At 37.2% G+C, this 12,704-nt stretch overlaps 1 protein-coding gene across 1 annotated transcript; it reads right to left on the minus strand.

The window, feature by feature from the left end:
• Positions 1–2,537: 2,537 nt before the first annotated feature.
• On the minus strand, positions 2,538–12,704 carry LOC131798058 (uncharacterized). The gene is made up of 4 exons (XM_066168534.1): positions 12,281–12,704; positions 9,184–9,651; positions 7,670–7,933; positions 2,538–7,112 (listed from the first exon to the last, which is right to left on the minus strand). Exons 1-4 carry the CDS (start codon positions 12,561–12,563, stop codon positions 6,238–6,240), a joined length of 1,890 nt encoding a protein of 629 aa, XP_066024631.1. The 5' UTR covers positions 12,564–12,704; the 3' UTR covers positions 2,538–6,237.

Below are 12,704 nucleotides of genomic sequence, written 5' to 3' on the forward strand. Positions count from 1 at the left end.
TAGTACTTCTAAATTCTAAATTCTAAATTTTAACTCTTAAATCTCGCTGTTCTTTAATTAATAAATCAAATTTTGTTCAATCCTAATACACAATTTCTTTCGCTTATAAATGATATTGCAGAGATGTAACTCTCCACTGTCGGCTTTGTTACAAATTTACTATTTTTTTTACCTGTAAGGCCATCCTCTGAATTGAGATGCACTTCTGATGGGGGCTTAAATCGGGCAATGTCTACTTTTTTTTAGTTTAAAAAGGCTTTGACTAATTGCCCTCCATTGCCAGGTGTCGAATCACTTCCCTTGGTTTTGATGTTGTACATTCTGGCCTTTTCTGATCAGTTTGGAGGACCATCAGGCCATGACTCTACATCTTCTAGTAGCTGGTCCAACTTTCCTTCTATGTTAGCAGGTGAAGCTGGGTGGGATCGTTCCCTGACCTTTGGTGGGGTCGTTTTTGCTCTCTCCTTGGCCTCCTCAAAGGTTTCAAAGGACAGGGCCATTCTTTGGACTTGTCTTGAACTGTAAGACTGACGAAAGCTAAGGTGAACAGCACTGTCATTTTGTGACATTTTGGTCTCTAGTTCTTTTTTTGTTTGCCTTTGATTATTTCTCTTCATTTTTTTCTTTTCAGCAGGTGAAGGCTTCTTTTGAAGACCTACTTCAGGGACAAGCACAAGAATGCCACTAAGTGATTTTTGAAAGTTATCCTGGCATTTTTCATTGTAAGTGGCATATATTGTTTCCCCAATGCTTTTTAATTTCCTTTTTGTGACCTTAGGTTCTCTTTGACATTGTCTCTTGACATTTGTGTTAAGTTCAGTCAGAGGTCCTTTCCTAGCCCCTCCGCAAAACTTACTTATAGGGAAGGTAGATTGTAATTGAGAGTTGAATAAAAGACAGGCCTGGCAGCTGGTCAACGAGTGATCTTTTTCCCTTCTTTACTTATTACTTTGCCCTCATTCCAGTTCATTGAGGAAAATGCTGTTAGGTATGCTTCTTTTTCGGTTTTACTTCTCCAGTTGTAAAATTTTTCATCAATGGTTCTGTAATGCCGCATGAAGTCTTCCCGTTTTATGTGTAGCCCAGGGTATTCTTGAAAATGTTCATTGAAAATTTTAAATCTATCTTGCAGCAATCTAGCAGCAAACTTTGCATTTCCTTCACCGGGAATCCTTTCAGTTTTGCTTAAACTTTTAGTTTCTCTAAGAAACACACTTGCCCAAGCATAGTCAATCTTCAAAGACATCTTTGTTGCCTTGGCAGAGGATATGGGATTTGATATTGTGTTCTAATTAAACACCAGTTGGAACTCTCCACGCTGCTACTTGAACTAGCTAACTGCTCGAAATTTAAGACAAATTGCACACCAAAAACTAAGGAGCTCATGTAATGTGTAATACGAGCCGCGTTTGCGGACCACTTTATTCATCCATGAACTAATATAAAGTCTACGAAGGTTTGAATGGACCATTGCCATTCTTCATAGATTTTTTCAGTAAAGAATTACGGAAATATTAAGAAAACACTACCTTGAAATGTATTTTGTAGCCTAGAAGAACACTGTAAATGGCTGTTAGGCACCCTAAAGTTAAAAACGACCCGATCTAATCTTAATTCGAGATCGAGAGCTCGAAGAATCCTCTCCTTCGACCGCCATCTTGAAGTCTGCTTTTTAGTCCATAGTTCATTTCACCATTTCCCCCAGAAAAAGGGCATAAATACAATTAAACTCTTCCTCAGGGGAGAGGGATTCGAAGTTTCTGTTTCAGTCTCCCAACGGCCGTGAAACAAAATGGCGTCCGAATCGGAACATTGTCGAGTGACGACCTATTTTGCGTCATGGGGGAAGGAAAATAGATTCAAATGTGAAAAATGTTAACATACGTTAGTTCTAATGAACTTCTTCTTCTTGTTTTAGCCTTGCAATGTTGACCCCAAAGCTCGTAACCATTAAGAATTTAACGTAAAGACCCTCCAAACTGCTGCCGTGACGATTTCCTAACTTTTACCTTTTCATCCACGGACATAAAAAATTATGGCCGATGCCGACGCCTTTGCAGGGCTAACTCTTATGAATTAACTATTCTTCAATACGGTTTGGGCGAACTTGATTCAAGTCTTGAAGATTTGGTTTGCCCCATTTCGATTCAATGTAAGGTAATTAATTTGGGCGTCGTCAAGGGTGACTATAATTTAATTATGGTTGCTATGGCAATGGTATTGCACGGAATGATAGATAATTTCTATAGTAATAACCTCGCCGAAATTTGTTAAATTTAATCTTCTACAAGGACCTGGAATGAAAAAATAATTTTTTCGCCTCGTTTTCACGTTGTAACCATGCCTTAACGTACCTGAGTTTGGCTTGTAGATCTGTGTTGTAAACCTTTTATGAGCCCCTCTGTTTAATTTATATTCGCTTGTGTTGTAAACTGCTGAGAGAAAGTGTTGTAAATTGGTGGTAGCAAAAAATTGTGCTTATTTGTATTGGCTTGTTTCGTAAATTGGTTACCACTGAAGGTTGTGTTTCGATTGTGTTCATATTTTGGTTGTTTTGTATATTGGTTATTGCGAAAGACTTGTTTATTATTTACTTGGCTTGTGTTGCACGTGTGGTTGGCTCGTTGTTTGCTTCTCATTGGAAAATATACATTGATTTTCAAACATCAACAATCAATTTATATTTTGTAGAAAAGAAAATGACATCCTGAAAAAATAAAGCCAATGGATTGAAAATAACATTATTCTTTGAGGTATGCTAACAGAAAATACATGTGTGGACAAATAAATGAATAAATAATGTGTGAATGAATAAACCTTTGGTATTGTGTACATATTTCGTAGAAGGCTTGTTGTTGTATGATGTCTTTATTGATGTTTCTTGGCTTTTTCATCCACAATATCACAAGTATTTACCATTTTTTTATGACTGCCTTATCTGCTCATGTTGTATTTTCAGTCATCTATTCTACTTTCCCAACCTTGTCAAAACTGACTTACTCTACATACTCCTTCAAAATTATATGAGGAGAGATGAACTTGTTCTCATAGGGCATATCAAACAGAGTGTCCCTCAATTTACATCCGGTAGTTGTAACTGTGGTAATCACTCTGTCATTGTCTTTTCTTTACCACAACACAAAGTAAGATTTAAAAAAAAACACATTGAGCCGAGGCTCACCTTACATTTTATTTCAGCCTTCCCGTTTACATTCCTATTAACTGGCCTGATATTTTGGGAAAGTTTTATACAGGATTTGCCTTACCCTGTAACCCCTAAGAGGGATAGTATCTAATAACCCCCTACAATATCATCCCTTAATCAAAAATTTAGGTCACACGAATAAAGCAAATGATCATGGATGAAAGGTCTTGATTATTAAGAAAATAATTAGTTATCATCATCAGCACTTTAATAGGAAATGCATGGGGAAGAGTATGGAGAAGAGTATGATGTAACCAGCTGGGTGTAAAGGGTTAAGGAAATGTTTAAGTTTTGTGCAACATTAAATCTCTCTACTTGAGGTGCTCTTTACTTCTTGATTTTATCACTTTGAAATTTGTTTTTCTTTCCTTGAAACAGTAGATAAAAATATGTTAAATACAAAGCCACTGTTCATATGTTTACTTATGAATCACTTTTGGAGTTTAACTTCAAAAATTTTTTCTTTCCAGCCTGATGACCAACTGCTTTTTCTTCATTGAATGTTGTTAAAATTGTGTGCAACTCAACATCACTTGATATTAGAAATTGTGTATTATGCTGCTCATGTTTATCGGGTGTTTATGCTATTAGTTAGACCACGTGGCATCGATGCAAGCGAGCGAGGTGTGCGGACGAATATTTGATCGCTCCATGTTAATGCAATTTTTTCCCTCTATGCCTAATCCAAATGTTAACTTGCTTGAAAAAGAAAATGAAAGCCTCAAATCAGAAATTGCTGCTCTAAAGAAAAATTTGAAGACTTTCAGAATTCGCTCAAACTTAGCGTCAACAATGCTAATGTCTCCAACAATGGCGGCGAAGTGAGTCGATGAAAAAGCATCATCTAACTCTGCTGGTCCAACAACTCCTAGCGAATACGAAAAAATTTCAAACTCGTAATGGCTTTTGGTTTTCTTGGTGTAAGAACTTCATCATCTATCTTCGACAAACCGAAGACTCCCGCCCTATCCAGTTAAAAACCCTTGACGACCTTGAAAAGTTTGCTCGGCAAGAAAGCCTACCTTTAAGCTAAGTTCTCTAAATTTTATAATTTAGTCTGTAAATTAATTTGCTGCTTCTATGATGGTTGACAAGACACCCTTTCAATCTTTCCTTCCTTTTAATTACCTGGATGATAGTTCCTTTAATTTGGCATTTATGAATTTTCTTATGGCCCCTCGAGTTACGATGCTGACCGTCCTGAAACATTATTATTTAATCCTGTTGAAAGGCCCGAATTATTTAATCCACTCTCTAGTCATCTGAATACTGACTCCAACTTTATCACTCGCCTACCCGATAGTGGCTACACGGTTGAGGAAGATCTGAGCAATCGAGTAGCTTCTTTTGGCGACAAAACAAACTTTTCTATTATACATATAAACACTCGAAGCTTAATGTGAAATTTCGATCAACTTAATTCATTGCTGAGAAATCTAAATATGCCGTTCTCTGTAATTGGTGTGTCAGAAACTTGGCTAACTGATTGCACTGCAGAGCTCGTAAATATCACAGGATACAATTTTGTCTCCAACCGTTGTAAATCGAAAACGGGCGGCGGAGTTGGAATTTATTTACAAAACGGTGTTGAATACAAACTTCTCGAAGAATGCCAATTTTCAGATCCAGATGTAATTGAATCACTTTTCTTAGAAATTATGGTTTCCCATGGAAAAAATATTGTTGGTTGCGTGTACAGACCACCAAATCAAAACACTGCTATGTTTATTGACAAATTCAACAATATTCTCTTACTAATTTCTAAAGACAATAAACATTGTTAGGTGATGGGAGACTTAAACCTAGACCTTCGTCAAACCCTCTTAGCTACAAGACGGAAATGCAAAAGTTTTTACTTAAATGATCACTGCATTGGCCTAGCCGCACATTCGCAGCACTTTTTTTTACTTTATTTATAATAAAAGGTGATTCTCCTATAAGCCCGGTGGCTTCCTGGGTCTCCTCGCCTTCTAGCTATAACCGCTGTATATAATTCTTTTTTGTATCGTGTAAATAAGGAAAATAAAATAGATGATGAAGCTGTTGTCCGCTCTTGCCACACAACGCCTTCTCCTCCCCGTTGAAGAAAGCGCGTTGAGTGACGAGACCAAATAACAGTTGCGAAAGAGTCGACTTACTGCCGTTTCTCTAACAGAGAAAAAAAATTAAAAATTATTCTTCTACAGTTAGCTGGCTCAAAATATGATTCCATGTAATTTTGTAATTTAACTACGAAGAGCAAACTAAAACTGTGTTATCTTTAATAGACCCTGTTGAAACCGCCTCACTCCCATGCGTAACACGAGTTCGATCATGTAACACAAGTTTTCGAGTAGATTTAATATGATTTGAGTTTCACCGATCAAAGTTAATATTCTAACAGGAAAAAGTTCGTGTGATCGTTACAGACCTTAGCCAAACAAATATTGCGAATAAGTGAAGATACAGTGAACAATAGAAAGATATTCAAATGCTCAAAATGCGTCAATCTAATTGGTGCAAGAAACATACCACTCAAGAAGCTAACATAGTTATTTCTTGAATTAGAAAAAAAACTGAAAGAATCTTCCAAGATGCCATCCTAATTTTATATATGGTCTATAATCAGGCTGTCTGCCAGTAGAACTTTTAACTTGTTTCCATGATCTCTCTCTTCCGTTTTCCTTTTCATCTAAATAAAACTAAGTCTTTATCGCTCTCTCTCATCAAACAAAATCACAACACAACATAAGCTCATGAGCAAATATACTCTTTGAACGGTATAAACCATGATGATTTGTCAAATTTCAATCTTCAGAAGAAATGGATTTTAAAACTGTGAACAGTTCGATTTCCGCTTGCATCGAGGCGTCTGATATTACATCAACTTGGATGAGCATCGCAACCGAAAAGAGCTATATCTGGAGGTTAAGAGTCAAGAGGAAGACATCAATTTAGTTCTCGTCCTTCGTTATCTGCCAGCTTCCCTATACAATGAAGTGAATTTAACAGTTCCTTTAACCTTTATGTTGCTAAAAAAGCCTCTTGTAACTTTAAAGGTTTAAGGCCTCCTTTTTCTCTGCAAAAAACTCGACTGTTCTGTCCATTACTCCACTTTTAACCACGGATCGAAACTGTCCAAAACCATCTAAAATGACGTACAAGTCACCATACGGGTTCCCTCTAAATTCTGTTTTTAAACGGGCAATAATGTGTCGGGGAAGGTAAATATCCCCTCGCAGAAACTGCACATCATTCTCGTCAAAAGATATCTCTCCATTGCGGACACGAGTTTTCAAGACGAGTATTTCATCTTGAAAAAGCTGTACTTCCTTTTTTAATGAAAATCGTCTCAAATTTTTATCAGTGGTCCACTCAAATGAGCCATTATGGTGTCTAATAATTCTTACACCAATCTCAGGGGTGTACGAGAACGTTTTAGAAAGATCGTCAAAAATGTAATCGGGAATTTCAATTTCCAAGTTTCTTATATGAATATCACCCAACTCATCAGATAACTTTCCACGACGAAAGATACCTCTCAGCACAAGAATAGACGGGTAAACCACTGAGGATTGTGACGGCAACTGCGGAATATTTGGAGGGCCCTTTTCAACAATTGTTTCCTCCGCTGGAAGGTTTTTTCTCTCTCCAAATTGATGTGTATGGACGGTCAATGAGTTGGTACGGATATCTGGTTCTTGTGAGCCTCTTGGACGGTTCATCTGAGTATTTGGTTCGAAGAGTTGCCTCAAAATCTTTATAAGATCATCTATATTCACACTAAGCTTCCCTTTGTTTAACTCCACTATGGACACCTTTTCTTCGTAACTTTTAAAGCGTCCCATGAATTGATCGACTGCACCTTCTTGCGTTGGTGATAGGTTAGTGGTTTTAGGACTGCAAACCAAGATGATGACTTTTACAACTGTGAAAACGAAAATGGGAAAAGGATATTATTAACCTTGTAAATAGCTTTTGTCCCGTTTGACATTCTGTAGGTTTGGAGGATGAAATTCACTGTCTCATTTTTTTACTTCCATGATATAAGGTTTTATGCAGGACTGAATACTGTGCTTTTGGGGAGACTCCTTACTTTAGGCCAAGGCGTTCAAACGCAATCGCCACTAACCCTAATCCCATCCTAACACAGATAAGAAAAAAAAGCTACCTATAAACTTTTTAACAGAATAAAGAGCTGAAACCCACACTTGATCTATCTGAATTTTCGTGACCTTCCCTATCGGGCTTCTTTCGAGTTTTATCATTCTAAAAAAAAAATAGTAAAGGGACAACCAAAAAGAAATCAAGAAATGACAACGAGAATATCCAGTGAGACCTAAAGATGTCAACGGTTGAAGAGGAAATGGTTTAAAGGCTTCTAATTATACAGGATCTTGTGATGGTGTACTTGCTATTGATTGACTTAATGATCGATTGAATGACTAAATGATTGATTGAATGACTTATTCTCTGCTGACTTACCAACTCTACGCAGTGCAGTTTCGAAACATCGTTGGTATTCCTCAAGTTTTCCTTTTCCAGAACTATCTTTTAGTGTAGACGCATCTATCACTAATACACAGACTCTGAGCAGATTTTCCATCAAAAATTGCTCAACTTTGTCGGGTTCTAGGTTTTCAAAACTAGGATCTTCTGATAGGCGAAGACTGCAAAACTTTTTTTCTAAAATTTCGTTAAGATCAGCCATGGTTTCAGGTGACGCATTGCAGCTAAGAATCGCCAAATCTAAAGATTAAACACCGGTGATTGTAACATTTATCAATCCCTCAACTTACAAGGTACAATGACCCAATGGCAAGCGCACAAGACAGAATCAACTTTTGTCTGTGAATTCTACAAACTGCTTTATTTTAATCATCAACAGATTCAGACCCAAGTTTTAATATATATATCTACCTTTAAATGACGATGGTGGTCGTTGTAATAAATTCAAACAAACGTTTTATATTTTGCTTCAGAGCTTGTTTGTTTTTTTACTTAACCAACAACTTCCAATCTACCATTACTACTTAAAACCCCTTAAATTGATTACTGTGTCGATACAGTCGCAAATTAAAATGCATTTCCTACCAGTAAATTTTTGAATTGTCTAATAATTTCTCACCTTGCTACCGAGACCGAAACAAAGCTGCACGAAAGCGTGACACCTACGCGAGTTGATTTCGCTGTCGCGTAATAGGGTTCATAAGTCAAAAAAGAAATTCAGATTTTTGAGAAAAACATCCAAAGATACGGAGGTATGGGCGAAAACTTTTAAGTTTGCTAGCTTGAACTCAAGAGTGTTCGCCCATTCAAAGCGACTTTTTAGACCCAATAGAACCCGATATATTACTATTTTGGGCAAGGAATCGCTAACAGTAATTTACAAGCATACACGCTTCTGCGTCATATTTTCTCGTATATAAAACTTTGATAACTGAGAAAATTACCACTTCGAACTAGACACAAGTAGGTGCTCAATTACTGGGGTACTTTCGGACCGATGAATTGGCAGCAATAGATAAGAGTACTGCTTTGTATACAAATGAACTCAAATGTCCGATGACCTTGCATACATGAAGACAACAGTTCCGCAGAATAAAAGCATACTGATCTTTACTTGACACCAAATTTGTGACCTCTAACACTTCTCAACATCTGAGGTATTCAGTTTTTTTTAAAAGTTTTCAACGCTTTCAAGCAATATAATTCGTGGACCGACCCGTTCAGAAAACGCTCAACACCTTTTAGTGTGGGCTCATCAATGATGTGTGCATCTGTAAGTGAGAGGAGCGGAATTATTCTAGCGCAGTTACGAGTTTCTTTGGTAATGCGCTCGCGATTCCCATTCCCCGTTTCCCGCGTCTCCGCTAAGGACGCTTGGGACTATGACGTAGACAGACGAAAGCTCGGGTAATGACTGACTGCTATACAAACCAATTTAAAAATAGAGTGCCTGTTATTCACAAGGATATCTTGCTGAATCATTATCTAACCTTTGATTTCTCCAGAGCTTGGAAGGAAGATATTTCTAGAACCGTCGCGATTCTTGGTAGTTCTGACGCCTGTAAGATGATTATCGGTCAGTTTTTCTCTAGCCGCCGTCAATGCAGTGGCGACTTCATCATTGTGCAAAGGACTTTTCGGTGTCCGCAGATTTTCGAATTGTGTAGATGTTGCCTGCGGTAGAGATTTAGGGTTTGTTTCTTGAACTAGAAGTGGCAGCTGATATTCAAACTTTAGTCCTATCTTGTTTGGATCAAAGTGATGCCGCAGAGCTTGTTCGTGAATCTCTCGATGCTCTTTGTTCCAAGAAAAGATGAAGCTCTTTCTGCCATCAAGATACTCTTCGTTGAACTGTGAGAAAACTTTCCTTTTCGCCCAACGTGAAATAACCTCACGTTCCTCTTCGTCTTCGCCCTTGTATTTGTTATCTCCCCCGATAACGATGATGACATTTCCACCTGATAATATAGCAGATTCAAATGTAAAAAGGCGTAACAGTACATATTTCCACACGATATGCAATTTTCGGCCTGTGTGTTTTTATCTCCCATGCCAGACACACTTAATCAAATTCCTTTCTAATGACCAGATGTAAAATATGAAACAATGCGCCCCTTTGACTGAGCACCTGGTGTTACCGCCCTGCCGATATTTTTAATTGTAGCAATGATTTTTGTACGTTTAGTTTTTTATATCAGTTTTAATAATTTTTTTTGTTTGTGTTTTTTCAATTGTATTGTATACTGTCATACGTCTTATACATGAGCTTCGGGCTCGGCTACACAGGGTAACCTGATCCCACGCATTAACATTAATATTTAATTGACTGATAGATGTATAATCCGTATCGCACGAAAGAAACCTGACATATACCATTTGATTAACTAAGTGTTTATGCAAAGGCCCTTGAGACGTCTTCGGAATCTCATTTGGTTACTATTTCTGTACATTTTATTAGTGCTCGTGGAAATGAAACAAAGTATCACGTTTCTAACAAAGAGCAAATAAAATTTAAGAGCTAATGTCAACATGCATCAGACAAACAGCAACAAGTCATCCAAAATTTGCTTACAATCCTACTTTCATATTTTGTAGCCCAATATGTAGCCCAATATGTAGACCAATACGTCCTTGTTTTGATGCTACTTTTCAACATAGGAAAAGTATGTCGGACAAAAATATTCACCAAAAAATAAATATTTCTTTTCCAGCTTCAATAATGACAGGGGATTAAGTTTAGATGATAAAACAAAGGATTATGTTGACAGAAATACCGGATGTCTAATATATTCTTTACCTGTGGTCACACAACTCGGGTAATATTAACGGTTAAAATTTGCATATTTGAGCGGTCGAACGAAAAAAGTCATTTCTTGAAAACTAAAATATATTTTCAAAAAAAAACTACACACCACAGTTATTAGGACATATTGGGCTACAAAATAAGAAAGTGGGAGTGATAACGAATTGTGGGCGACTTTCCAAAATATTTCAAATTTGTTCGATGGATGCTGACAACCTCTCGTTAACATGTCATCGAAATAAAATTGTTTCTTGGTTCATTTGTGGTAATTGGAGGTCTTTTTCTTGTTACCAACCAAAATTTCCTTTCATAATTCGAACGATTAATTTAATGTGCTCTAAAAGAGTGTTTTGAACCCATTTCAGTGGTATAGATAACTGCTGACAGCTGACAAATGCTCACCTTTTCAATTCGGTTTCAATGGTAAACTGTTTTATCATAACATACAAATTCTCCGTAGAAATATGCCTTGGCTGCTCAAAATCAGTATCCGAAGAGAGGCGCCCTGATTTGTTCAGCATTCATCATTGTGAGGAATTAATTAAATGTTCCCTTAGCCGTTATTCATTGAAGCAAATTGGTTTTTAAATATAAATTTGCTTTCACTCCTTAACTCATACAATCCTGAAGGTCCCTGACGGTTTCACTTACAGTTGCATGCAGTTGACTTACTTACACCCAACTTGAACGAGTGGCATGCAAATGAAAGTGTAAATAAATTACGGTATTCCCGGACTCTATACGTTTTTTATTACTTTTCAGAGCAAATACGAACAATCTTCAGAATTAAATGACAAGCAATGAGTCATGTAAATCTTATATCTTAGTGGTTTGAACGATCGACGTTAAACCACGTATTCAAGCCGACACATACGCACACGTAAATTGGGTTTAACCTCAAAAAACGAATTAAAATTGTCCCAAGATTCTTGGAAACAGTTCCTTTTGTCTAATTTGTCTTATCATAAGCATTCGCCGGAAGTTTGCTTCCGTCTTCATTTAGGAAAGGAAAAAATAAAATCAAAATTTACAAAATAAATGCAAGCACATTACCTTACATCGCCTAAAATTTTGATCGCCAACAAAAGAAGGAAAACAGATTATCGGAAACGGTTTTAGTCGCTTCCGCTTAAATCGTCCGCCGCTTTATCCACCGAATCACATCGCGTTAGTTTTATACAGTCGATTACTTTTCTTAGTTGCCAAATTAATCATACAAGGAAGAGATTTTTCCTTTCTTGCTCGGCAGCAAATAAAAACGGGTTAACAACTGAATAAAAAGACACAAACAACCCAGTCTCAAGCCGATTATCTGTTGCCTTCATTAAACCATTGTGTACCTTGTTCCAAGTTATTGTCAAGAGGCATTCGAGTGCATTTTTTTCCTCAGCGTAGGTATCTCAAACAAAGTGAAATTGTATTTCTGTACCGAGAATTCGAAGCCGGGTTTCGATTTCCTCGCTCGTAACAGATCCTCGACGACGCATGAAACAACTAGTCGCACTTTACCAATTTCCAGAGCAAGTGCCGAGAACTTCCAACCTCGATGTACATCTACGCTAATTTACTTTCGCTTTCGACTCATATGTCTAATAGGCCTTTGTTAAGGAAAATGTACAACAGTTCCGCAGTAAATTTGATAAACTTGCCATTGCTTTTGTCAAAGAAATCGCTGCCTGCTGAACAACGCATTATTAAGCAAAATTAAATGTGTTTGTGACAAACACATTTAATAATGATAAATAGTGATAAAAAAACAAACTGAAAATGTTTCAGCTCCTTACCCGTTGCTTTTAGTAAAGCCCGGTATATTTTGGCGTAGCCAAATCCCGCGCCGTCCTCGTTTATCGAGAGTACACATTCATGTGCATGAACCACGAAAAAGGCCATATCCATCGCTAAGATGGGAATTCTGTCGATCATTTCAGACATTTTATGAAGTCTGAAGTAGTGCTTCTCAACAAGCTCAACATCGATGCCACATTTCTCCAGCAATTTTTCAACAGGCTCTAGCTTGTATGTGTTATCACAGTTGAAAAGATGAATTCGCTTTTTGAACTGAGACATCTTAGCTTTTTTGAATATAGTTGTCGATAAAACCTGGCACAATTCGCTGAAATGGAAGGAGGAAATTCAACTACGTAACATTGCAAGGAAACCCGACACTATCCTTGATTGACTTTTACCATACGAAAACATCACGCAACA

The sequence above is a fragment of the Pocillopora verrucosa genome, chromosome 6 (assembly GCF_036669915.1).
Source record: "Pocillopora verrucosa isolate sample1 chromosome 6, ASM3666991v2, whole genome shotgun sequence".
Classification (NCBI taxonomy): Eukaryota; Metazoa; Cnidaria; class Anthozoa; order Scleractinia; family Pocilloporidae; genus Pocillopora; species Pocillopora verrucosa.